Genomic DNA, 27,903 nt, shown 5'->3' with positions numbered 1-27,903 from the left:
TCGGCAGCAATTCTGCAGCAGGTACGCCAAAGCCGTGGGACCGACGGACCTCCTGCAGGCAAGCTGCCGAAGGCAGCCTGCCTGCCGTGCTTGGGGTGGCAAAAAAGCTAGAGCCGCCTCTGTCTGCTGATATAGACAGCTCCAATTCTGTTTCTTTCCTTTGTGCACGCATGCTCACACAAATAACAGCACGTTTTCCTTTATTACCTAATGTTTTGCCCTGTCTTTTCCATACTAGGGTCTTCCAGGACCTCCGGGAACTACTGGGCCTGTGGGCCCACTGGGTGACCCTGGCGAGAGAGTAAGTATAATGGATGTACATCCTCTGGCTGTGGCTGTCGTTCACTGTGGAGCTTTAAAATGTGACCTGGGGTGTAAAACATAACTGGTCTTAGTGATACTTGAAAACAACCACCTCTTGCACTTTAGTCCTTCTGCCTCAAAATGGGGAGAAGTTGTAAGCCTAGCAGAACTCAGCCTGAGGTAAAGGACAGATGTTTGAACCTGAAACAAACATTTGGGGAGTGTCCACACTAGCCCTTTACAAATGTGTCAATGACTTCAAGTTACCTGGCAACCAATTAACTCAAAGAAGCTTAGTGTAAAGAAACCCTTTGACATCTCTGCACATCCTTTATTCCTGTGTGACAGGTAATTACGCTGTGTCTCAGTAATAATCGGAGGGCAAGTGAGGCATGTGTCTAAGAGTTATTCAGTAGGCAAGTGCAGCCTGTCTGAGATGCTAGATGGCAGGCAATGTTTTCTGCATTATGGCAGGGTCCACCGCCTCAGAAAGTTGTGCAGTGCTATAAATACAGAATTAAGGTTTCACTGCAGGATTCAGAAGATGCAGGAGCTGACTGTTGGTGTGAAAAACTTTCATTCAAACACACAAAAGTCTTCTAGCACAGGAAAAGTATGAATTAAGTTCAGACCTGGAACCTTAATTAAACAATCCACCTGTTAGGAGCAAAAAATATCCACCATTCCTGCAATGGATGGTGTTTCTTTCTCACAGGAGCTCCATGGTTTCAGTGGATTTCACTTTGTAGCCTATAACAGGAATGTGCTTTCCTTCTTATAGAATGGTTTTGTTTTCTTTCAAATTACCTCCAATATGAAGATCCTTCTCCTACAGTACTGTGTCTTTCTGTTAGGAGAAGCTTCTGCCTTGCTGACAGGCACGAGCAGCTGACCTTCATTCTCTGTCAATCGGATTGTTAGGTGGTTTCCTTTATTATTATTATTTATTATTTAGTTTAAATTCGTTGCTGGGCAAAATACTCTCCTGTCCCAGATACATTTTATTTGTGTTTTCAAGGCTCCTGGATTTTGGTGTCCAACTTGTGACACCTACAGCCTCATTTTCAGAAAGCACTGAGCACCCACAATACCAGCTGAGATCCGGATGTCTCTAGGTGGTCAGCACCTCTGAAAATCAAGCCCCTGGTTTCTGATTAGGGCTGCCTGAAATTGAGGCTCCCAAACGGCCACCATGCAAATATATTTTCATTTCTGCTTTGTTTTCTTTGCCTCTGAATCACGCAGCCACAGTTAAATGCTATTTTTCTCCCAGTAGGAGGAAATTAAACAGCAAAGAAGTAATATGTACAGTTGCTGTGCTGAAACAAACTCCTGCTTCTGCATACACAATGCAGCTGGCAGTGTCTGTAGAGTTAATTTAGGCCTGACACCTAGTGGAGGATTTGCAGTACCGCCGCTTGCTTTTGTTTCTCTGAAGGCCTGAGATGAGGTCACTAGAACCTAACTACTGTAACAGCCAGACTCAAGCTGCTGGAATTAGAACGGTCCCTCGGCAGGAATCTGATTTCATAGGCCGGAGTAAATAAATCACTGCATTTCCAAGCTGAAAGCTTTTAGGAGGGAAAAACTGAATATCATTAGGAAATGGGTTTTTTTTCCACTGAAGAACTGTAAGCAAAACTTTAATTTTAGATTGTTAGGCTTATAGAGGGACTTTTCCTGAATGGAGCAGAAGAGGAAAAGTAGTAATCTCCTAACACAGTGCATTAAAATCCAGCCTGTTTCTCTTGTTTGGCCTGCACGTAAGGAACAAATCTGTTGCCACAGACTACGGTATAGCCTGATAGACTCCCTCACCAGACCAGGAAATACTCAGTGTCATGCCCAGAGTCTTTTCATACTCTTCCTTTAGGGCACAGTTTACTCTTCAGACACAATAAAATAGTTCAACATAAGTTCCACATATAAGCCTTGCTGTCCCTCTCACCCATGGTCTTCTGCAGAGGCCCAGGGCCTTTCATCCTGCGCCAGGCCAAACTCTCTCCTCCCTCAACAGAGCTACATTTTTGGCTTTTATAATAATAAAATATCCAGGTTGGAAGGGACCTCAAGAGGTACCTGGTCCAACCCCCTGCTCAAAGCAGGAACAATCCCCAGACAGATTTTTACCCTAGTTCCCTAAGCAGCCCCCTCAAGGATTGAACTCACAACCCTGCATTTAGCAGGCCAGTGCTCAAACTACTGAGCTTTGAGCAGTCTCAGCTGGGACACAGCTGATCAGTATGCCGGGCCCAATGCCCCTTAGGGTTACCTGACCCTGCAACAGGCAGACAATGCATTCACTCAGAATTAGGGATAGAACCGTTGGTTCTGAACCTTAAAAACCCTGACGCGTGAGCTATAGTAGAGTCTGCATGACTGCACTGTAATTAAGACGTACAGCCCCAGTACGCTGCAGCCGCGAGTGGGTGACAGACATTGGCTGTGCACCCTTAAACACATTTGGCACCAGGGACAAGCATACAGGTTCCGCTTTGTCACCGTACTCACACCCCATCGATTTCAGCAGCCTGCGTGTGAGTGAGGCAAGCGGAACTTGGCCCTGTGCCAGTACTGTGCATGGCCACACAACAGAGGTGTTTTTAGATTAGTTGAGCGTATTTCTGCAATATTGTTGCGTGTGTTGCTATTTCACAAAGTCACGGGTACTTCTGGGATGGGGATGGGGCTCCCAGACAGCTGCAGCATCAGGTTGGGTGTTTAGGGGCACCCAGGATAACCTAAGGGAGAGCTTCCCAACAGGTCTGACTCATCCCCTCACTAGCAAGGAAGAAGGGGACTACGAGAGAGGGAGCCATAGTTAAGTCAGGGGCTGAAGACAGGGAGGTAGCCAGGGACGGACAGGGGGATTATCTCTCTTTGAACCATTATGAACCTACAGACATTGGGGTTGGATGAAGATTTGGCCCAATCTGAACCTCTTGGCCCATCTGCAGTCCAAACCTGGCTTCGGTCACCACTGTTCTCACCTTAGTCAAGTATGGCCATTTCTCCACACTCACCTCCTACTTTTACACCGCAGTGCACAGCTGGCGGTCTCCGCTAAGTGGAGACTTGAGGGTGAAACAGGGTGGAGAGCTGCGTCCCATTAACAAAATGTTTGAGTTCAGGAAAGGCAGAGCTGGGCCCCTTCTAGATGCGTTCCCTGAGGTGCATTGATAGCATAGTGTGCAGGACCCTCTCTGGAGATGCACAGAGTGCATTCCAGGTCAGGAGAGAGATAGATTGGCACAGTGCACATGGGGAAGATGGCCATTGGCTCAGAAGTGTGCTATTATGGGAAGCTCGATGAGTGCCAAACGTTCACCTAAAAATAAAAACAGCACTAACGACAGACTCTGCCTATAGCTTGTTGTTGTGGTCGAAGTCATGGAAAGGGTCTTTTTCAACATCAAAGAGGAAAAAAAAAACTCAGTAGCAAAACAAAAAAAACCTCTTGGAATCTGCCCAGAAACAAAACGAGAGGAGTCTAGTTAATGCTCTGTTTTCCCTGAGTCTGTTCGGTAACTCTAGAGGAGAGATGAATGGCAGTGACAATACACCATGAAGGAGCTGCAAGAATATCTAATGTGTCTGTTCCCCCCGGCACTGTTATCCAGTGAATACCAAATACGGTCATGAGGACAGGAATGGTTAGCAGAAGACGTTTCCCTCAGTCTCCTCGTTAGGATCTTGAACACATTTTTCTGGCAGGTCATTTGGTCTGATTTCTAAAGCGGTCACTGGTACAGAACATCTTCTGTCGGCTTAGCAGAGCAAGGGCATCGGGTGCAGTAACTTCCACCTAGGAGAGCGTGGCGTGGCGGGGGGAAACCCATCCCCATAGGTTGTGGCCATCTGCTTTTGCACTGTTCTATATGAGCATTTACCTGTAGGCAAAAGAAAAAAGTTGGCATCTGGCTTCAGTGTGTATTCTTAATAGCTGGCTGTGGAGTTACACCCGTGGTGTACATGGGATTAAAATCAGGCTTAATATCAGGGTGGTCTAAAAGGCCACAAACAAAACACTCTAGTTCAAAGTTGTATATCTGTGGCACACTAAGGCTACAAAACAAATAGGGTTCAGCTAGCCATCACAGTCAAACCTGCTCCCCACCTCGCTGTGGTATTTGTCTCTCTAACCAACATCAGACATTGGCCTTACGTTTGCCTGCCAGCTTCTCTCATCTCATGAGCACAGCTGGCTGCTTCATTCCTTGAGACTGCTTCAGCACAGGTGCACGTTTCTTCTTAGCTGTCTTCATGCCAAGCTACGGGCTGTTCAATTCTAGCTGGTTCCAGACGGAGCTCAGAAAGAAAGGTCTGGCCAGATAAAAGCAAGGGAAGGGGAATAGGTTTCCTTGAGTGTCTTTCCTTAGGCTTTGTGCTAGTTAATAGATTCCAACACTTAAGTTCCTTCTGAGGTTTTGGTTATTAGGGCTCTGGTTCTTGCAGTTTGTTTGTTTGTTTAATGCCTCAAAATTTGAAAAACCAGAATAAACTTGATATATGTGACGGCTGGAATTCACTCGTTTGCAGAGAGCCAGCACAAAGTCTGTGGACCACCTAAGTCTCCCTTAAACTTTATTATAAAGGCTTAAGTAGTACATGAGCTCTGTGCTGGCTGCTTTGCTCAGTAAGCTAGGAGCTCAGACCAGTGCAAAACGTGGCCAACTGTTCTTCCATTCAAATCCTTTCCCTTTAATTACTACTTCTTGCCTGGCTCCAGGCACCAGAACACCAGCTGGAAATGACTACACACGTGTTTACAGATGAGAACACAAGAAGAAATATATCAAGATATGAGGAACAACCATCAGGAAGATATGGCTACATTTTTTTCACTGGCATGACTCTTCTTGGACTTGATCTCATGCATGGATACAAAGCAAAGCCTGAGCCAGACAGTTCCTTTGTTTGCACCCTTTTATAGTGAACTCCCATGAGCCTTCTCTTTCGACCTACATTGCAATTCTGTCTTCATGCACAGTGTTCAAAATCCCTCCTCAGATGCACTTGATCCTCCTGTTTCCTTGCTGCAAGTTCTTGGGATCAGTCAGAAGAAACAATCTCGTGTGTCCCCCTGATGTGTCCTGAGATGATGTGGCTCTTCTCCAAAGTTGGGTGACTTTCCAGTGAGTGCCCTCCAAACACTCTCTTCTCCCTGGCTTCTTCCTGTAGCATGTGATCGAGGGGAATTTTTAAACGCAAGATGGTTGCCTGGCTGCCTTCCATTGAGACAGACTCTGAGCTTGAAGGCACCAGCTTAACAGAGGTTGCATTTTCAGGTTTCCTGCCAACTGGGAAATGCGATAACCACCAGGCTGCAGATCTTCCGTATCAACTTCACAGCCTCACGATATGCACGTGCAAAATGCAGCCATGGAGAGCTCAATGGAAGGGTCTCTGCTGTGCTTTTAAGATGGATTTAAATGGATTATTGGGTATCAGGGCATTTGAGTGGTGATGATGCTAATTTGGACCCTTTTTTTGAAAATTAAGACTCTTTATCACACTTGCATGATGTCAAGTATCAGAGGGGTAGCCATGTTAGTCTGGATCTGTAAAAGCAGCAAAGAATCATGTGGCACCTTATAGACTAACAGATGTTTTGGAGCATGAGCTTTCGTGGGTGAATACCCACTTCGTCAGATGCATGTACAAGTGGGTATTCACCCACGAAAGCTCATGCTCCAAAACGTCTGTTAGTTTATAAGGTGCCACAGGATTCTTTGCTGCTTTATCACACTGACTCTCAGGGGATCTGGCAGGTATTTCCTGGGTACTGCACTCCCCTAACCTCTCCAGTTAAGGCTCCCCCTCACTTGAACTCCTGGCGTATTATTTTTTTGATGGAACAATAGTAGCATTTTGTGTAGTTGTGGCATGACTGAGAATGAGAGGGCTGGCTGTGCCACATCGATCCTTGCCTTGGAATGCATAGAATGTTGATATCCAGCCACTCATCTCAACCCCAATGCGTGGCCTCAGCCAGGAAGTTGCCGGAGAGTTGTTAAGTTAACCCTTTAGAGACTTTGGTCATGATTCATCCCTGAGCCAGTGTGCAGAGCCCAGCATGGTGACTGAGATTGAGGGAGGGAGCACAATCCTGGGGCTTATAGGGGCATTTTGCTGGATAAGGTCACAACAACCCTCTCACATCAAAGTGCCCGTGTCCCCTGCATCTTGAGGCAGTCAAGGAATAATCAGGGCATTGAACTGTTTTGCCAGCCCCTTCTAGTCCCCATCCACCCCCAGCTTGCCCTGGAATGGAATATCAGAAGGGTAGCTGTGTTAGTCTGGATCTGTAAAAGCAGCAAAGAGTCCTGTGGCACCTTATAGACTAACAGATGTATTGGAGCATAAGCTTTCGTGGGTGAATATCCACTTTTTCAGACACGTAGGAGGGAAGGAATTCTGCCCCTGGGGCATTTCCCCAAGTGAGGGATCTGTGCAGCTGCAGGGCAGCAATGAATTGTGCCTTGCTTATCATCCATAGCTACTTCTTTAATCATGTACGATGACCTCAGTCCTCTGCTTCTAAGAATTCATTTGTGTGGCAGGCGGAAAGGCGGGGCGGGTGCCCTTATTTCTGTTGTTCTTCCCCATGATTGCCAACAGGATCTCCAGCCTGCCTTTGAATGGCCATGCCGAGCTGGCAGGCACGACATCCCCGACTCTTTTCACTGCACACCCAGGCGCAAAAGGTGGCCTCTGCATTCAGGAGCAGACCGCACGTTCCACTTGTTTATAAATATTTCATGTCAAACAAAATGTAACCCAACAGTATGCAGCATATTGGGCATAGAAAAGTGGTGAATTAATAAAGCCAGGCAACTAGGAATGTATTGAATCCGCTCCACAAGTTAGACCAGATCATCTTTAATTCGTCTATTATTAGCATTATTATTCTTGTATACAACTTGTGTGTGGAACTTTACAGATGTAGCATAAGGCACACGTGGAAACGGAAAGATTTTTGAGACCGGCCAAGTACATCAAATTAATGCATCAATGATACTCAGCTATATCAACATAAGCTAACGGTGCTGTCTAGTATGTTGGTATTACTTTATTCATCATTCTGGTTTGCTCATTCAGCACTGCATTGCCTGCCTGTGACGAGGTCTGTCAGGCTTTCTCTGCCCTCTGCTGGAGGCATCTGTGGCCTGACACTCCCCGTCCGAGGAAAATCCATGCAGACCAGGTGACAAACAAGACAGTCCTCTGGAGGCCTAGAAGGACCAGGGGCAAAAATGACCAATCAACAACCAGCAGACCAGTTAAGAAGACCTGCCTGCTTTTATTCAGAGGCAGAGCTGGGTGGGACTGGGACGGGGAAATGGTTCCTCAAGGCTCACCCAGAACTTGGGCCCTGGTCAGGACTTTACCCTAAGTGCCGCAGCAAAGTGTTTGCATTTGAAGGGTTCTTTTCCTCTTTCTTTAAGAGTTGCTGTTTTCTTACTTGAGTGTTCAGAGACGGGCACCAAGCTTGTGGCACAGACTGTCCTTCCTCAAGCTGGAGGCCAAACCTTGTAGGCTAAGGGTGGAGGGGAGTTGGGGGGAGAGAGGGTGAAATGGCTGTGGTACCACACATGGCTCTGAAGGAAGCACTACAGAGCAGCTCCGCCAGTCACACTGCCCCAAACCACGGGGAGTTCCAGCTGTGGGAGGGAGCCGTGGAACAACCAGTGAGGAGATCACCTTAAAAGGGCTTAAGGAGGGATTTAAGGAGAAGAGGCATTTGGGAGATGGTTCCAAGTATATCCCCATGTTCCCAAGAAACTGTGGACTGGAATGAGCTGATGGAGAAAGGGAGCTCCTTTGGACAGTGTGGCTTTACCAATGGAGCAGGGAAGGGCTCTTCCACATATCCAAGGTATAAATTAACCTGTCATCAGAAAGATCTGGTGGTGTTACCACTATCACAGGGACATTGCACCAGTCTGCCTTGGACTCTGCACAAGGAAGAACACCCGTCTGTTGGCACCCACGAGGTTAGACATGTTCAGAAAGTTTGTTCAGGCTGATAGACAGTCCTTCCCCTGATTTTATGCCGGGCATTGACCATGCCTCTCTCTGCAGATTCGTTTGTTTCTCAGAACTGTGTATGTTTCCCGAGCGCTCGGCCCTAAGGTGCGAACAGTTTCTTTCTGTCATTGTGTCTTTACAAGTGGATGATTAAAGAACAACATGCCGAGTGAACGAACGTAGCCAAACGACAGGGGGACGGCAGCTATTTATTGAGCGTCACAGGCCATTCAAACTGAATTCCAAAGCATTCACAAAGAGAATACAAACACCAGCTTCGGAAAACATCCTTCCTGCCATTCAGCAGAGAAACGTATCATGATCCCTGTCTCAGGAGAGCACCATGGATTTCTCCAGATCACACTGCTCCTTGCGAGGCAAACGCACAGCTGTTTTATTTTGTCTTTCTCCTTTGAGAATGTGTTAATTAGTTGGATAACACCCTGGATACTTCTACCCTTTTACACACTATGCCATGGAATAGAGAACGAAATAGAATAATAGGCCAGATCCGTAGCTAGCATACTGTCTCCAAGTTCCATTGAAGTAGGTGGAGCTACACTCATTTACAAGAGCTGAGGATCTGGCCCTGAGACTGTACCCCCATGCACCTCTTTTAGGGTAGCATTGAGGCCAATGCTAAAACGTCCATTGGCTACGCAGGCACTGCATCTGGGTCTCAGACCTTTGTTGTGGTTCTGAAATGTTTGTCGGAAGGTCTTGAGTGCCCTTCTCCTTCCAGGTTTCAGGTGGCAACTGGTTCTGAAGTGCTGAAATACCGATTGAAAGGCTTTTCTCACAAACATTTGGGCCAGCAATGGAAGTGTCAGAAATCTAATCCTTTGAGATTTCTGGACCAAATTTCGCGGCCCCAAAAATTAGGCTAAAATCCTGACCAGCATCCATATTCCATTAGCATTTTTCAAGCAGTATGAAGCTTTACAACACTCCTTAGCTGTTGTAAATTGGCGTAGCAGCATTGACTTCATTGGAGCCACCCCAATTTACACTGGTGTGCAACAGTTTTCTTTTAAAGTTACTCAAAAGCCTTTGGAAAACTGAACTGAATTTAAATTTGAAGTATTTTGAAAATACACCCCCCCCCCCACGACAAACATGCTTGTGTATTAACATTTTATCAACACTCGTTTGACAGAATACACGAAGAGAGATAAACAAACCCAGAGCTTGATCAATCATACATCAGGACTGTGGGGGCGAAGTGGAGAGAAAGAGTTTATTATAGAAGACAATTTTGGCCTAAATTATTTATTGTGCTTTTAATCCAACAGATGGGACTGTTTACCTGTCAATTCCTCATCAGCTGAGTCAGGGACTCCTGTGTCGAAGTGGCTAAGTAAACAAAGTGGAAGTAACATCGTGAGCTAGTCTTGAAAAATGGATAGGTGGATTTGATATGCAGCCTGCCTCCAGCAGCTGAGGGGACTGCTTGTGTTTTCTGCTGATAAATCACTGGCTGTAGTGGCTGTTTACTGCAGGTTTTCAAGCTGTGTTATTATTCTGGGTCAGTTGGAGGGTGATGCGAACCCTGGATTCTTCATCTGTAATGTTCTCCAGTGCCTCTAATTACGGGGCAGCAAGTATCTAAATAGTCTAGCTGGTGTATGTGTAGTCCAGGATAGGGTTGGGCAGTTTTGTTTTCCCTAATTGTGGACTCACTAATCATGGGCTTGAAAATTGGACTGGCCTGGTATTGGGTGCCCTTTTGAGAAAGGGGGAGAGAGCGAGCACAGGGGAGAGAGGGAAGAAATCCAAGGAAACAAGAGTGAACAGGGTTTAAAAAAAAAACCACGCAAACACACAATGCAGAGAGAATGTGAAAAGGGAGGGAGGGAGGAGCAGGGCCAGCGGGGGGGGGCAAGTGGGGCAATTGGCCCAGGCCCCACAGGGGCCCCCACAAGAGTTTTTCGGGGTACCTGGAGCAGGGTCCTTCACTCGCTCCAGGGGCCCTGGAAAACTCTCGCGAGGCCCAGGCCCCTGGAGCTTGTTCCTCTCCCAGTCTTCGCCGGCGGGGGGTCCTTCTGCTCCAGGACAGAAGGACCCCCCGCCCCCAAATTACCGCCGAAGTGGGACCCTCCACCGAAGTCTTCGGCAGGTCTTCAGGTCTTCGGCGGTAATTCGGCGGCGGGGGGTCCTTCCGTTCCAGGACCCGGCACCGAAGTGCCCCGAAGACCCAGCTGCGCTTCGGTAGCGGGTCCTGCTTCGGCGGTAATTCGGTGGCGGGAGTCCCCACCGCGGGTCTTCGGGGCACTTCGGCGGTGGGTCCCGGAGCAGAAGGACCCCCCCGCTGCCAAATTACCACCGAAGCGGGAGGCCCCCGCTGCCGAAGATCCCAGGCCCCTGGAATCCTCTGGGCGGTCCTGGGGAGGAGAAGTGTATTCTAATACAAAAATAGATAAAGTACATAGAGCATGTAAGGAGGCAGGGTGGCCTGGTGCTTAAGGCATAGAACTAAGAGCAGGACACCTGGGTTCAGTTCCCCGTTCTACCATAGACTCACTGAGTGACCTTGAGCAAATCACTTGGGATATATTTTTCAAAGCACCTAACTGACGTCTACAGTGCGATAAACAAAACCCAGGGCACTGAGGCTGAGAGCTCGGGTCAGCTGACTCTGGCACTTGGAGCTCAGGAGACGGGGCTACAAAACAGCAGTGTGGGCTGGAGCCTGGGCTCTGAGACTCTTGTTCCTCAAATGTCTGCGCTGAAGTTTTACAACCCCACAGCCTGCGTCTCACGAACGCGAGTCAGCTAACTTAGACCTGCCATGGTCATGCCATGGGTCTTTTATTGTTGTGTAGACATACCCGAAGTCTCATTTTCAAAAGTGACTTAGGTCAGGTAGGAGCCTACATCTGATTGAAAGTCAGTGGGAGCTAGGTGCCTAAATGCCTTTAAAAATCTGGCCCTGAGCTGCTTTCAAAACTGGAAAATGTTACCTTTAGTTTCTCTGGGCCTCTGTCTCTCCCCTAGCCATCACCACCATCCCTTTGTCTTCTCTGTTTACATAGTAAGCTCTTTGTAGCAGAGATCGTCTCTTAGTACATGTATCCACAGCACCTGATCTCTAGGCACTCCAGTACAATTCATCACAAGGAAGGTGACTCATTGTGCCAGGGTGGTGGTGTCATAGTTTTGGTGTTTGCCTGGGGTGAGGGTGACTGTGTTTGCAGATCATTGATTCGAGAATTAGAATGAGCAAGACTCCAGTCTGTGTTTCTTGTATATCCATTCAAGAATTCAGATTCTTCAGCTCCTCCTGGTGGGGGGGGGGAGAGAGTCTAGACAGATAATATCATCCATGACATGCAAAATCAGACAGGCGCAAAAAAAGAAAAAGCAACTCTTTGCACATACTCAGAGAGACCGTATTTTTAAGGGCTCAGAATGGCTGGTGCAGCTCACCTATCCTGCTCTAGAGAACTTCCCAAGGGGGATTTATGCATCTTTCATTTAAGAAGAGGGGAAAAGTAAAATTAATATGAGACCTTATTAAGTAACTGCAAGAGGATGATGGATTACACCTGAAACTAGAAATGTTCCTCAGATAGGGCCCAATCCTGCCATCACTGAAGTGAATGGCAAGACTCCTGTTGACTTCATAGGATGGGATCGAGTCTACAATGCCCACAGCTTTGCATGCTAATGGGAAAATTGTAATTAGGCATGCACCTTGAGTAGTTAGATGTCGTCCTCATTTGCGTGCTGTATTGCTGGATGTCTGTGAAAATTTGGACTCTTTTGCAGGCACAGAATTGTGAGTGCAAATAATCTGGAGACTGTTTTAGGAAAGTTGGATCTATGTTGTTATTTAGAGTTTCATCTGTAGAACGTTTAATGCGTAGGTTGTTCCTATAGAGTGAGATCAAGGTAATCGACTCGTAAGTCGGTGGAGCTTTGCGGATTTACACCAGCTGATTGTTTGGCCCAAGGCAGATGGAAATATTTTGGTAGGACAAAAAAACACCAAAAAACAATGAATAGAAAGTAATGAACAAGGCAATTAAACATGTGGAAGAATAAATACATTTCGATGCATTTCTGCTTCACTGCTCTGAGTTACACCAGGTTTTCTATACGGTTTTAATAGGATTTAATATGCTCAACTAAAGATTCATAGCATTGATCTGGAACATTGCAAAGGCTTTTATTGTTCATCTGAAAATTGCTCATGGCTGACTTGAAACTATGGAGGGAAGGGAGCAGGGGGATGGAATTACTAAGGAATACCATATGTGTTTAAGCAACACACTACAGGCCGTTGTAAACATCTCTATGCCGCCAGTCTTACCATCGATCTGGATACCGTCAAAATGTGTATATATCTGAGTGTTCTTGTCTTTGCCAAGGCTAACAAGAAGCAAAGGCCCTTCCGGCTACAGCAACCGGTAAGGAAGATTGCATTAAATAATATATACATACATGCTCTAGTGATTTCTCTTTATTTCTTCCCTTTATAGGGACCTCCTGGCCGGCCAGGTCTTCCAGGAGCAGATGGATTACCAGGACCACCAGGGACAATGCTCATGCTGCCTGTAAGTACAATTGTAACAAAAGGGCATGGTTAATATTGAAGACTGGAGATCAGGAGTCCTGCACTTTGCTACTGACACCCTCTCTGTCCTTGGGGGAGTTACTTCACCTCATTGTGACCCTCTTTCCCCTTTTGTGGAATAGACGCCCAACACGCAACCTGTGGAACTCATTGCCAGGGCACATTTTGAAGGCCAAAACTGTAACTGGGTTCAAAAAAGAATCAGATAAGTTCATGGAAGTCGATCAGTGGCTATTAGCCAAGATGGTCAGGGATGCAACCCCATGCTCTGGGAGTCCCTAAACCTCTGATTGCCAGATGCTGGGTCTAGACAACAGGGGATGGATCACTTGATAACTGCCCTGTTCTGTTCATTTCCTTAGAAGCATCTGGCCACTGTCGGAAGACAGGATACTGGGCTAGGTGGACCATTGGTCTGACTCAGTATGGCCGGTCTTATGTAAATTATTACCCACCTTTTGTAAAATGCTGTGAGCTCTTCATATGGGAAAAGAAATGGGTAAGTAGGCTAAAAATTTCTAAATTGACCCATGATTTCAAGTGCTTCAATTCTGCTGGACCCAACTTGAGACACCTAAAGTGGGCTCAATTTTCAGAAAGTGCTGAACACCTGTCTGAAATTTGGGAAAGTGTTGAAATTCAGGGCCATTTAAAGGGGTCTCAAATTGGACAGCCAACATTTGTAGGCGACAAAATGAACTAGTCACTTTTGAAGATCGTGGCACTCTTCTTTCTAGATGCCAATTGAGCAAGCATTGAGCCAGCCCTCTTGGTCCCGGGACACCAAAGGAATGATGATGAGTGTATTTTGTCTCTGCTTTGATGTGACAGAACCCAAAGGAGCCTAGCGGCTGGAAAATAAGCAGTTGGGTACTAAGAGAAGAGTCTTAAATAAAAACTACTGTGCACTTATAGAGGTTCCAAATGGGAGGGTAGGTTCCTGGCAGGGAGCCTAATGCTGCTAAGGCCAACTGCACAACATTGTTACAGTGTTTAGCTGGCCATTACAATACCTCTTCTGGTCCATAAAGTAATCAACTCTGGGCTCGTAAATTGTCGGGTTTGGTTCAGTTGGCCAAGTTCATGTTGGAACTTGGTTTCATTGCCTCTCGCTATGCAACAGGCCGAGGTGAAACCCAGGTGAAGCAACATTACCAACTAGGACCTACAGTTGGTCTGCAGTTTCACTCTTGGAATGCTCTAAAGGCATTGGGAATTAGGCCAGTAATAAGGTATTGCTACAGGAACATAGGTTCAGAGATGTCAGAGGAGGGAAGAGCCTTAGTCCTCCTGAAGTTCAGGAAAATAATGTCCCAACAGAAGGCATGTCCAATATCAACAGCTTACATTTTCGAGTGCTTTCAATACCAAAGGATCCCAAAACACTTCATAAACTATGGGCTGAATTCTACTCCTTGAAGCATACCTCGGCACTGGACAAAATCTGAGCCACTGCCTTTCTCCCTGCCATAAAATAGATATAAAAACCATGCATCCTGCCCCCTCACTGTAGAAAAGTTTTTAATTAGTGTTTGGAAAGCGCTCTGAGATCCCTCAGAGGGAAAGCACCACGCAAAGCTGCGGGGCACAGCGAACGCATCCAGCAATGGGCGTTTCTGCCTGCATACCGCTGGCCCAGTGTTGTTGTTGTTATCTCCTCATAGGGTGCTGTAAATTGGACTAATCCAAGCTCAAATGTTTACGTGTTTGGACTGTGTCCTATTTTCCAAGGAAATGTCAGGTGTCCTGGCATGGGAAGCTAGTATCTCGGGAATAGCTTTTAAAACACAGGAGCACAAACCTATAGGCCTTGTGCTAGAAACATAGGCTATGTACTCTAGCAAACTGGAGACTAAAGCCAAGTGATTTGTTCCCATCCTCATGCAATCACATCTGCAGGGCTTTCCTGGCCAAGAGCAGCTGGGAGGAGAGTATCAGGCCTATGAATGTTCTGGCTTTAAAGTTTTGAGCTGATGATGAATCCTTAAGGTTTTAAAGCATATATCAGGGGTCAGCAACCTTTCAGAAGCGGTGTGCCGAGTCGTCATTTATTCACTCTAATTTAAGGTTTCGTGTGCTGATAATACATTTTAATGTGTTTAGAAGGTCTCTTTCCATAAGTCTATAATATAGAACTAAACTATTGTTGTATGTAAAGTAAATAAGGTTTTTAAAATGTTTAAGACATTTCATTTAAAATTAAATTAAAATGCAGATCTCCCCGGAGCGGTGGCCAGGACCTGGGCAGTGTGAGTGCCGCTGAAAATCAGCTCGCATGCCACCTTCAGCATACGTGCCATAGGTTGCCTACCCCTGGCATGTATCATGATCTCATGCATTTTGTCCATGGATTGTTTTGAACTTCAGTGATTTACTTTGCAGGTGGGAAGAACGTGGCTTGTACCATAAATAAGACAGATCACCTGTCTGGTTTTCCCATCAGAAGTGAATGTCACAGGGCTCTGAGAGAAGGTGCTAGACAAGTGTGGCAGTTAGTAAATTCATCAGAGACCAGCAGGGCAGTGACTGAGCTGAGCTCGCCAATCCAGCGAGGCGGAATAGAAACGCTATAGGAAGTCAGGTGAGGGAGAGAGGGAATAGACAGCAGCACAGTCACATGCATCTTGTTCCTTACAGTTCCGCTTTACTGGGGGAGGAGATGGTGGCTCAAAAGGACCTCTCGTTTCAGCACAGGAATCCCAAGCTCAAGCTATACTGCAACAGGCCAGGGTAAGTGGGGATGTCTCTTTTCTCTGGTGCCATTGGAAGAAATGCACCCAGGTGATGTGTCTCAACATTGGCTGTGATTTTGTACCGGGCATGATAATGTGACCCCTATGTGATAGCCATCTTAGCATACTTTGGCCTATCAATAACAGCTAGAGATGGGCCAAACCCAAAACTATGGTTCAAAATGCCCCCACACCTTTTGGACCAAATCCTTTGCTAATGTAAATAGGCATAGATCTGTGGGCTTCAGTGGAGTTCTGCTGTTTACAAGACTTGGTTCTTTGTGCTCAAAACCCCCAGCCAAAGTTTTGTATGTTTTTTTTTATTTTTTGAGTATATCACTCTCAATAAATAAATGAATGTCACAGATATAAGTTGTTTCTCAGCTCCATGAATGTCAGCCAGCAGATCATAATTTCTTTTAATGTAGTCATTGGAAAGTATGTGATGAGTATCCTTGCAAATATTTTTTTACATATATTGAATCCTGTGGATTTATTGTAGAAACTTCCCTATCTGAGTTTGTTATTCGAGCTGTATTGGTTACCTCTGATTGGTCACACGTGTCCCGCAATATTATATCTGCTCCCTAATTGGATGAACATGCAGGCCCTTAAGGCCCAAATGTTCACATGTTCAAATGAAAACTTTGGTTCCAGCGAATACAACGCTGAAATTCACTTTCCACGAGCATTTGTGTGAGAGAAAACTGTCATTTGCCTGTGTGAAGTGAAAACCCACTAGATGCATTATGGCACAAGGAAATCCATTTAAGAATGTGAGAGATTCTCCATAAATAGGGATTAGATTGTGGCTTTAGACACAGCCATGAACAAAGGCTGGCGTGTAAACTGCACCCACTCAGGAGTACTCCAAGAAGGTAGTGTGCTCAGGGACACCCCTCTCAGGCACAATCCCTTCCCTGCTTCCTCCTCACGGGAGGTAGTAATTTAGGCTATAAGATAGGGATGAGATTTCTCAGTTCTTGTACATATACTGCGCTAGCACTCTTCAGACTAGTGTGAGTGTCAGTACAATTGTGGCCACAGCAGCACAGGGAGCCCCAGCGGAGGCATGACTTAGCCTGAAACCAGTGGGTATGTACTTGGCACATCTTAGCCATGCCTCCGTTGCCACTACCCATGCTGCTGCAGTCACACTTCTGTTTATACTCATGTTCATTGAGCTCCTGGGGTATGTGTACATAAGCAAGAGACTCACGCTCCTAGCTCATAGTGTAGACACAGTCTTGGTGCTGGCCTGTTCTGGCTGCAAATTATCAGCACCTGCACATGTACCCCTGCACTGACTGGTCGGCCCCAGCCATTGAGCACTGGGTATGGAACCCAGGTTTTCACTCGTTTCTCGCTCCTCCCTGCTATAGGCAGGGACTGAGTGAGTGCACAGCTCTGCTTGTTTCCACACACCTGGACCCAAGAGCCAGATAGTTTAGGCACGGGATTAAAAAGGAGGTTCTTGGTCCCTTGTGCCGGCATGGAATCCAGATCAGAATCTAGCCGTGTGCATGAAAATTAGGTGCCACCCTTGTGTTACTGCTAAGCTGTTAACGCTCCCTTTAGCTACAGGCTTGGGGCATGCTTGATGCAGTGGCCCAAAAGAAAGATATTATATGATTTAATGAAATCAGGTCCATAAAAATGTCCATCTAACCCGGTGGCAGATTTCCCTTCTTTTATGACTCCTAATGAAAAGTCTGGCGTAGGTGGGGGGGTTTGGGGCTCCCATTCAGTCTCAGATTTACAATCAGTTCAGTTTTATTAATACGAGGCTGTATCTCCAGAAAAGGGCACCGTACTACAAACTACCCTGTTTCCCCATCCCTTCAATTTCCTTTCGGAGATACGGAGGATCATGTTTCTAACCAATGCCTACTTAGTGCCAGTGTTAGGGCTAGTTTAAAAACTTTTAGTTAAAACTTATTTTCATGGGAAATGGGCTTTTTGACTAAATTATTTTTGGGAGAAAGTTTCTGTTTTTCTGTGAAACTTTTGATTTTTTTTCCTTTTTGACAAAAAAACAAAACCTGAAAAAGGACATTTTCGCCCTCTCCCCGGGGAATATTTCAACTGTTCTTTGAAAAACCATGAATCCCCCAACTGATTTTTTTCATTCAGTTTTTAACCAAACTTTTTCAGTTATCAGTTGGTGAAAATAGGAGCAGGGGGAGAACAAGCACACGGTTTATGGTTTTCCGATGAAAAGTTAAAATTTTCCGCAAGAGGAGCGGGGAAGAAACAGCTCTACCCTGACCAGCTGTACCCTGCGTACAGACCTTGCCATTTGAACTGGGATCATTAATAAGACAATTGAGATCAAAGTCTTCTGTGGTGAAGGCTGAAAGAGTTTTGGGGAGGCTGAGAGAGGAAAGGGAATCCTGAGATGGGTAGATTTGTCTTCTCTTGTTTTTGGTTAATTACATTATTAAAGTGATATTCCCCTGAAATTTGATTCTTGGTAAAGAGGCCAAATATTGTCCCAGCTGGCAGTATTTCAGAGCAGCTTGTTTTTATTGGGCAGTGGTAAAATAAATAAAAATTATAAATATCTAACATTTGTGTAACATTTATTTCATTACAAGTGCAGGCACGGGTAGATTTTAATTACTGGAGCACGGACATAATTAGCAGTCTTTTAAAGTATTGAATTACTGCAATTGAACAAATTGTCCAAGTGGTGTTATAAAGTGTGGACAGTCCCATTACCTGCCGTGAAAATTATCGACTTGGTGCTGGCTATATGGCTTTTTAATGACTGGGTTTAAAAAAAAATGAAGTTGAATTGCTGTTCTATTTATGAGAATATTAAACAGCAAAAAATCTGTAAATGGAACTGTCAGGATAGACCCATTACTCAATGAAGGGGGAAAATAATATCAGAAAATGTGGAAGTAGCAGAGGTGCTTAATGACTTCTTTGTTTTGGTTTTCACCAAGAAGATTGGTGATAACTGGATGTCTAACATAGTGAATACCAGTGAAAATGAGGTAGGATCAGAAGAGGCTAAAATAGGGAAAGAACAAGTTAAAAATTACTTGGACAAATTAAAAGTCTTAAAGTCACCAGGGCCTGATGAAATGCATCCTAGAATACTCAAGGAGCTGACTGAGGGGATATCTGAGCCATTAGCGATTATCTTTAAAAAGCTGTGGAAGATAGGAGAGATTCAAGAAGACTGGAAAAGGGCAGACATAGTGCCCATCAAGGGAAATAAGGACAACCAGTGTAAATCAGCATAGCTCTACGGAGGTCAAACATCAGCTAAGGAACAGGCCTTTAGTGTTCGTGTGTATATGTACACATTTATCTATCAAGACAGGTTATAGTCTCTACATAAGAGACAGTCTTCCCTACATAAGGTACACTCCGTGTCCTGCAGAGTAAACATACACTGTCTCCAAAAATGGTCATACACATATGCTGGAAACAATGTACGTTCTGTTCAGTAGGAGCATGTAGGAAGAGTTAACACTCCATATCTGTACTTGGCTGTCTGGGGCACCTTCGTTCCTGGTCTAACTGCACTGAAGTCAAGGAAGTTGTATCAGGGATGAATTTGGGCCTCTTTGCATGCATTGGACACATGGTTTGTTTTATGCACACTGGGCCAAAGACCATTGGTCTTAATGATGTTGCACCAGCATCTGCCACTAGTGATTTTGGCCCACTGTGCAAGATTTCTGGTCCCAGTGGTGTAGAGCCTTTGCTGGTGACAGCACAAGGTGTGGGTCTTGCTGGCTTTGGTTGTGTCTGGCAGTAGGATGTAGAGGAAACTGGATGATTTTCTCTTTCTGTTGCAGTTGGCATTGAGAGGACCTGCTGGCCCTATGGGTCTTACTGGAAGACCAGGCCCTGTGGTAAGTAAGTAGCCAAACACTGAGGACAAGAAGGCAAAGCTAACACCAAGGCACTGCCTTGGAATTGGATCTCTGATATTATTAGTGCCCTGATTGTCAGAGGGCCTTCGTTTTGCTGACACACACATTTATGCACCTGCTCTCTGGCCTCTGCTCATTTCCCATGCCCCTGTGTAGGGATTTGGATGTACACACTGCTTTGGGGCAAACAATCTTGTCACAGCTTCCCTGCACTCCCCCATGTCAGCCAAGGTCCTTGTCATCTTCTGTGAATGAAACCTTGTGGCAGAGAGGCAGTGCACCAAACATGGCCACGCACTCCTGGAAGAGTGCTGGTTTCAGCACCCAGACTCTAATTGCTGGAGCAGTTGTTATTCTAATGTGTGGGTTCCCAGTCAACTCTCGTGGTCCTGGGGGTTAATGGGTCTTTCTTGACATTGTTCAAGTCTTGTCCATGGCAAAGCTTAACCTAACAGTATTGTGCATCCGTAGGGACCCCCAGGCAGCGGAGGACTAAAAGGTGAACCAGGAGACCTTGGGCCTCAGGTGCGTATGAGAAAATCACGTAATTTTCAAAAGGGGGTAATGGTGAGATCTTGTCTAAAGCTACTAAGCCTGTAACCAGGGCTTTTATAGTGGCCTACGTGGAGGAAGAACTCAGGCTTTCTAAAGGGTGAACCAAACTGGACAGATATGAAAATACGTTCTGTACCTAAGTGGGCATTTGAGTATCCAAATACAGAGCTGAGAGATCCTGAGACAGTGGAATATTCCACATTGCCTGCCTTCTGAAGGAGATGCCAGTACTGACGATCCAGGAAATCAAATCCTGAAAGCCCTTACTTCCTTCTTAATCTTTTCCCAGGCAAATCTACCACTCAGTACATAGAATATTTTGCTCCCTGTTTAAGTCCTGTAAGATTCTGGGATGGGCTGACCAGGTTCAGTGGTGTGGATGGAGAATCATGCTCTCAGCATGCCATGCTGCTTCACCTGGGTAAGAAGGGAGGAAAATAGTGCTCTTGTCTATTCTGCCTACCAGCACCTCTAAACCTGTATCAGCCTAAACCTCGTGATTTTACCTTCATCGCTGACAGTGCTTCCACTGGAATCAGTCTATCCACACAGCCTGGGCAAACACTGAATACAAGATGCAACAGGATTCTTGGAGGTCCCACCTTCATAATGCAGGCAGTAAGTCCAGTATAGAAATCCTGAAGGCCCCTAGTTAGTTCGTAGCTCCTGCTCAGGCAAAACTCCCATTTTTTACAGTGCAAAGCTCGAGTAAGGACTGAAGGATTTGCCTCCAGAACATGGAGTCAGCAACAAGTGTGGAACAGTTCACATGATTAAGATTTCCCTTTGGGGACACACCAATCAGTCCTCATGACACAATGGGAGTTTCTTGTCCTCATCCCTTGCACAATGGACCTCGCTGGTTTTTGATGTACGGAGTACTCTGTCCAGTGAGGTTAATGTCACATGTCCTGTGATCCCTGTGACCTTTGCTAGTGGCATTGTCTTAGCTGGTACATTATTCCTCTCCTTCTCTGGTTTCCACACTTGTTCTTTTATCTCCGCTGAGCCACCTGAGGAATGCATGGATCTGCCTTTATACATCTGCTTACATTAGGCCAGGTGTACAAAGGGGTTTAGGCACTTAAGCCCGCAGATAGGGTTTTATAAACCCTATCTGTAGATAAGGTGATGAACTTCAATGGATTTTCAATGGGAGGTAGGCACCTAATTCACTTTGGTGTTTTTTAAAATCCCCCTGGGTACCGATCTGCATCTCTAGGCACCTAAATATCTTTGTAAATCTGCCCAGTTGAAAAGATATGGCAAGATAGGACTTAACTGTTCTTTTAGCTGCACCGGACAGGCCTGGCTAGAGTGAGCCTGTGTCTTGGTCTTGTCCTCTGGAGAACATGCATATGGTGTATCATCACCTGCTTTGGTTTTTTTCCTCACTCTCTTCAACTTATTGCAGGGTCCACGAGGCACTCAAGGCCCCCCAGGCCCATCAGGAAAACCAGGCCGCAGGGTAGGTGCACTCAGAATCTCTCTGACGTATTTGAAATCGGCTTCCTGCTGCTGCCAAGCAACTGCAGAGGGAGAGGAGGCAATGAGAGTGTCCCTGAGAAGGCGATACATTGCGGGTGACTAGCTGCCCTATGTCACAGACCCACCTATGGGCTTCTGTGCATGGCAGATATCTGTAACAGGGAGGCCTCCCAGTACCTCTAAACTTATATACATATAATGGAGAGGCCTAATGGTCCTAAGGCATAAAGAGAGGGATGATGGGGTGAGGTGCATTTCCCATTCTATTCCATGCTTCCCATCTTCTCCAATATGGTTGCTCCTCAGTCGTCCAAAATATATCTGCATGCATGCATTGGGCCTGATCCTCTCTCACTGCTTTTGCTGTAACTCCATTGGAATCACTGGCTTACTTCTGATTCTCATTAGTGTGAGCGGAGGATCAGACCCATGGGATACATACAGGAGATAGCATACATTGTACTCATACCCTGTGCACACATCTCCATAGGTGCACGTTAAGAGGTTGAGCTTAAACCTGCATGCTGGAGCATCAGCTCTGCTTGCTGGTGGGAGAATTAAGAAACTATTTTGCATGACCCACTCCTGGATTACTGATAAGATTTTTAACTCATTACAATCTGTGAACACCATAATTAACATATCTTGCAATGTGCTGATTGATATTTTATTCATGTCTTCTCTTTTAAATCAATGGCCATGTCCTGGCATCCAGGGTCCCTGCCATTTTATATTGTACCCTTCGTTAGAGAGCCAGGCAAAGATAGAGCTGCTGCTGCCACAAAAACAGATGGTCATTTTCTCCCCACAAGGGAAACAGTCCCATTGCCAGTGGATTCTGACTTAAATAAAACTTCATTCAGCCACAAGCCAAAGAGCAGATGTCCCTGTGGTCTTGCTCAGCTTTTTTGCATTTCCTCTCTTTCAGGGACGTGCTGGCAGCGATGGTGCCCGGGGAATGCCAGGGCAGACAGGACCAAAGGTAGCTTTACATATTTATATACTCTTTGCATTCATGTCTGCTCTCGCAAACACAAACCAAATGGACCCTAGGCAGAAGGAATTCAGTCCACTAGGAAGGGAAGGGTCCAGCAGTGTCTGTATAATCATAGGCTAGAAATATTAGAGGTGGAAATGAGTCACCAGGGTCAGACAAAAATAATGAGAGATTTTTGGTGCAAGGTTTGTTAAACCAAAAAATTCCTTAGAGTAAGAAATATGCTCCCTCTCTGTGTGTGGTTGAAGAGCAAAGACTTTGGAATCCCAATTATGAAAAACACACAATGAACAGTTGAAAATGTCATGACATCGAACTACAGAAAAATACCCATTAACTGGGTAAGGAAACTTACTAAGTGTGTGATGGAATTTTAATATCATATTTGAGATGAAATCCCTTACTTTCCTGTCATCTTGTGCTATTATCAAGCGAGAAAGGAGCTGTTCCACCAAACTGAATGCAGACAAAGTTTGCCCAAGGAATTGTATATTAGAAGTGTTAAGTAGTTCATTGTGTAGATACTTAAAACTGGAATAGATAGGAGTTTCTTGATAGAGAAAGGAGTCTGCAAACCATTTATCCAGTAAAGTTAATGAGTGTTGACTGCCCTCAGAGGAGTGAATGCCAGGGAGACGTGAAAAACAGAATAATGAATAGTAGCCGAGATGGTGACTAATTCTGTTGTGGGCAGACTTCAAGGGGCACTCTAGAACTTGACAAAAAAAAAACAGCCATCTTCTTACGGCTCATGTATCTTGTGTAGGCAACTTTGATTGCTTGCCGGGTGGATTTATCCTTTAAATTGCTCTGGCATTACAGACTATTCCTACTTATAAAGTAGAGGGATGGAGAACAGGAGGAGAGGTGTGCAACTGTAATTCCATTATAAGTTAAATTAGCATGAGCGCGTGTTTAATGGCTGGCAGAGCAGGACGGGAGACAGGATTTCTGGATTCCCAACTTCGTTATTTACTGTGTGGCCGGGGACAAGTAACTTCAGCACTTTCACAGGGATAGCAGAACCTATTTTATGGGTGAGGTGTGCAAAGTCCAGCATCATAGATGGAAGCACCTAAAATCAATACCCCCTTTTTGTTTTCCTCTCAAATTCTGATCCTGGTGTGATTTGCCCAAGGATGCCCAGGCTGTTTGTTGTTACTCTTTAAGCATAAGGCCCTCCTTCCTCCCCGCTTTTATTTATCTAGCAGGTTGTGGGCAAGAAGCTGGGTTGCAAGGGGTCAGCTGCTGAGTACATGGTGCACTATAGAGTACTTTACAGTTACAGATGACTAAGCCATAGAATGTGATGCCAACTAGTGATTTTCCTTGGTGAGGTGACTGGTTTCTTATACACTCTACTTTGCAGACCCCAGCAGCTAGTTCCAGCACAACCAAGTCTCTGCTGAACTGATCTCTGTTTTAGCTCAGAGGTGCAATTCCCAACTTTAGTCCTACACATGGCTTCTTCCTATGAATTAAAACATCAATGGATAAGTGCTGCTGTGAGAGATCCTCCAACAGGCTCGGTTTGCATAAGATAAATCCCACCAGCTTCATGTGATGAACCTCTGCAGGGCAGAGGCTACCCAGGGTGCTGAATAATAGAGGGATAGGAGTTTTATGATGTGCATTTCTTTCCTCTTGGTTCTCAAATAAGACCAGAAACCTCAGTCACTTTATTGAAAGGAACATCCACTTAAACTGCAAAGTGAAGTCAGCAGATTTAAGATCTGGCTATTTTTCTTCTTAGGCCATAAACTTTCTTGTCTTTGATCCTAATTTTATTAACTCAGTTTCCTGTTTTGTTTCATTTTTCCACTTGAGTCCCTAGCAGGATTACAGGGAAAGCTTTGGCCAGAAAGGTGGGATGCTTTCTGAGGGGGCTTAGAGATTGAATTTGCAGAGGTGCTGATGGACATGGGAAAATTGGTATTTAAGTTGCTACCAAGGGGCTATGATTAGTAATGGCATGAAATTTAGACAGTGAAATATAGATTGAATATCTCAAAAACTTTCCTAAAGGGCGATGTGTTCGGCAGTAGAATACTGCCCCAGGGAAATTGGTGGAAGCCACATTGCTTGAGAAACAAAGATAGGCTGGAAAAATCATTACATGGACAATGGCAGTAATCGGCGAGATGGGTAAGATGACATCATGGAATTTTCTCATCTCTAATTCTGACGTCCTTGGGGCTGTGATAAGAAGCCAAAACACTATCCATTGCCTGTGCATAAAACTGATCCCTCCTTGGCCCAGAGACTAATCAAAGTGGAAAGAGATACAACAGTGAACAGAAATCTGGACTAACCTTGTCTTTTCTTGTAGGGTGACCGAGGTTTTGATGGGTTGGCTGGTTTGCCTGGTGAGAAGGGGCACAGGGTAAGTTCTCATTTCCACAGCATCCTGGCGACAATCTTAAAAAGAGGAAAAAAACCAAACAAAATGCCCATGTAACATTAGAAAGGGTTATTGAGCTCCCAAATGGACTGGGGTGTGGGGAGTGATATGGTGCTTTGAGGCTGTTGGGAGTTGCATGGAATGTGGTTAGAACTGAGAGGGAGACATCATGGGCTGGCCGGAGTAAGAGGATTACAGATCTCTGTAGGAGTGCATAGGACATGTCATAAAAACACATCCAACCACAGTGTCCACCTGGCAGGAAGCCATTGAAAGCTTCTGAAGACACAGAAGCAGACTTTTTGGAGGAGGTAACAAACCCCAGAAAAGTAGAAAAGAAGCAAGAAACGAAACCTGCTTTTTTGGTGCCGTTTATGGAAAGGCAGCCAAAAAAATGGGATTCGTCTGTGTGCTTTGTAATTAAGCAAGAAGCCAACTATTTTGGCAAGCAACCACCTCCCCCGCCTCCCCAAGAATGTAACTATTACTTTATAAAGCAAGGGGGGAGTGTTTTTAGCGGTGGAGGAGATTACATGGTGATTACATGCTATGTTGGGGTGGAAAGGTAGCACATAAGGGCAGTGTTTAACCAGCTGGAAAATGCTGTAATGTGTTTGGGTTGGAATGGTAATTATGCAACAAAGCCAGGGTCCCTGTTCTCAAAGAAGCTGCTGTGCGTACCTTAGTCACGCTGGTTGGTTTTTGTACCCATTATGAGACATCATGGGGAAGGTTTGTGATGGATTGTGCTAGTCCAGTGAAACAGACCCTGTGAGTTCTGAGGCTGCTGTTATACTGTAGAAAGGACGCTGAGATTAAGCTCTAGCCCTGGATGATAGAAAACGTGTCAGCCACAAGACATTTCCCATACACGCAACAGGATCTTGGTATCCCCCAATAAATCCCAAGTTAATTCAAGTTACAGAAATATTCAGATAACACAATCTCCCTGTTTGATGGGGGAACAGGCAACTGTTCTTTGCGCAGGGATGGTTTCCTTCTTGCCAGTTTCACACCAGGGAGGTGCAGCTCAGGAGGCATGGTCATTATTAGTTAAACTGATCATGGAGGATAGGGCTGGCCCTAGGTTTTGTGAAGTGTCACATGCAGGGCACCATCCAGTGCTCTTCTGGCTATGACCAAGTGGCCCTCACCTTTGCATGCCCATAATACAACTCAGTTTCTGATGGTCTTCATAGACTATGGTGACATTTCTCCCTCCTTGCACCCGGCACATACTTGTCATACACAATCTGATCCTCCATTCCTGAAGCCCTGTGATCTTCCCTACATGGACTGGAAAGACAGATGGTTGAGAAGCACAACTGTCTTAGCAAGAAGTGTGGGACTGGAGAGACACGTGCGGGACAAGTGTGGGATGCGATCTCTCACTGTTCCGTGGCAAAAGGGGACCATGGATGTTGATTGAGGATGCTCCTCTGCCTGATGGATCACATATGTGCACACGATAAATAGCGTCTTATATAGTTACAGAGTAGTGGCCATAATTCTAATGGGTTTTTGAGTGTACTAGGAGATGGGGGGAAATCTGAGCACCTGGTCCCATGAAGGTTGGGGAGCAAAGCGGTGGGGCCTGACGCTGTTCTCCCTCACATCTGCTTTACATCATGAGGGAGAAGAGAATTGGCTTGGCTTCTCTGGGGATTTCCTGAAGTGGCTGATTCTAATCTTACATTCCTAGGGTGATCCAGGCCCATCAGGTCCACCAGGAGCACCCGGAGATGACGGGGAGAGGGTAAGTTTATCCCTGAATGCAGCTTCCTTTTGAATTCAGAACCAAGCCCTGTAAACAAGAAGCAGGTGTGATATCAGACATGTAATGAAAACAAAGAGCAAGCCAGCGTTGGCATGTTATTTAATGCAAAATGCTGATCATCTTAAATGTAGGTCTTGGGGTAGACTAGAATTCTGCATCCATGCAACATTAATACGTATACTCATGACTCAGCCTACATTACAGTGGTTCTGATCGTGTTCTCTGTTTGGCACTTGTTTTAACTAATGGCACTAAACAATGGCACTGAACGGGGTTCACGGTGAAGGGAAAATGTAGAACTAGTTGAAATTTTTCATTGAAACCCATTTTGATGTCTCTCCCTCCCCTCCCAAATGAAGATTTTTGTGGAAAATGTTTGGATTTTTCAGTGTTTCCCATTTCCTCTTACTAGTAATGAAAACCTGAACAATGTTGAGGTTTTCCCCCCCTTTCACTTGAATTTTTCTTTTTATCTCCCATTTTCAGTGGTAAAATAAAAAGAGGGAAAAGAAAAAGAGATGTAATATTGGGGAGGGAGAGAGAAGGGATACAAATAAGAACTGAAAAATGTTTTCCAAAAGATTTTGGGATTTTTTTTGTCAGAAAAATGGACAGATTTAAAAAAAAAAATTCACAAAAAAAAGAATGATTTTTTTTCTTTGTGAAATACACTTACCTGCTCACTCTTCTTCAGTCAGCGCTAGTAAAATGCGACAAGGTCTCAGGGCAAGGAGTTCCAGACTCTGCTGAGGACTAAACATTAAAATGGTTTCTCATCCCACCTTTGGAATGGGTCATGTTAGCCTTAGACAAGTCACTCGTTTGTTTCCTGACATGTACCTATCTCATTGATAGCTTATGAGGATTAATTAATTAAGCATAAAGTGCTTTGGAGTTGAAAAGACCTAAGTATTATTATTATCCGTCAGCTGAACAATATGTAAGGAGTATGTGATCAGTCTTAAATCTCAAGAGAGAAGAGGAATTGTTTGGGAAGAGAATGTGACGCAGATAGAGTTTGACTTGGAATAATGAGATGGATTTTATTAACAGAGGGTTTAACATGAATATCAATATTGATTTCCTAAGCGTGATATCATCAGAAGGTGAAATAGTCTCCCAGGTCAACTGGAGGGAGCCCCATTGTTTG

General features: G+C 45.2%; 1 protein-coding gene across 2 annotated transcripts in view; it reads left to right on the top strand.

The window, feature by feature from the left end:
- The window catches only part of COL5A1 (collagen type V alpha 1 chain), a 245,575-nt gene that overhangs the window by 129,181 nt on the left and 88,491 nt on the right, over positions 1 to 27,903 (top strand). For both annotated transcript variants that reach the window (XM_050926980.1, XM_050926979.1), the window contains exons 11-19: positions 239 to 301; positions 12,816 to 12,890; positions 15,548 to 15,640; positions 19,458 to 19,514; positions 20,007 to 20,060; positions 21,505 to 21,558; positions 22,507 to 22,560; positions 24,905 to 24,958; positions 26,679 to 26,732. In XM_050926980.1, coding sequence (XP_050782937.1) covers positions 239 to 301; positions 12,816 to 12,890; positions 15,548 to 15,640; positions 19,458 to 19,514; positions 20,007 to 20,060; positions 21,505 to 21,558; positions 22,507 to 22,560; positions 24,905 to 24,958; positions 26,679 to 26,732 — 558 coding nt within the window. The remainder of the gene's footprint in view (positions 1 to 238; positions 302 to 12,815; positions 12,891 to 15,547; positions 15,641 to 19,457; positions 19,515 to 20,006; positions 20,061 to 21,504; positions 21,559 to 22,506; positions 22,561 to 24,904; positions 24,959 to 26,678; positions 26,733 to 27,903) is intronic.

The sequence above is a fragment of the Gopherus flavomarginatus genome, chromosome 17, assembly GCF_025201925.1.
Source record: "Gopherus flavomarginatus isolate rGopFla2 chromosome 17, rGopFla2.mat.asm, whole genome shotgun sequence".
Lineage (NCBI taxonomy): Eukaryota > Metazoa > Chordata > Testudines > Testudinidae > Gopherus > Gopherus flavomarginatus.
The sequence above is the reverse complement of the archived record's forward strand: the minus strand, read 5'-3'. Positions and strand labels throughout refer to the sequence as shown.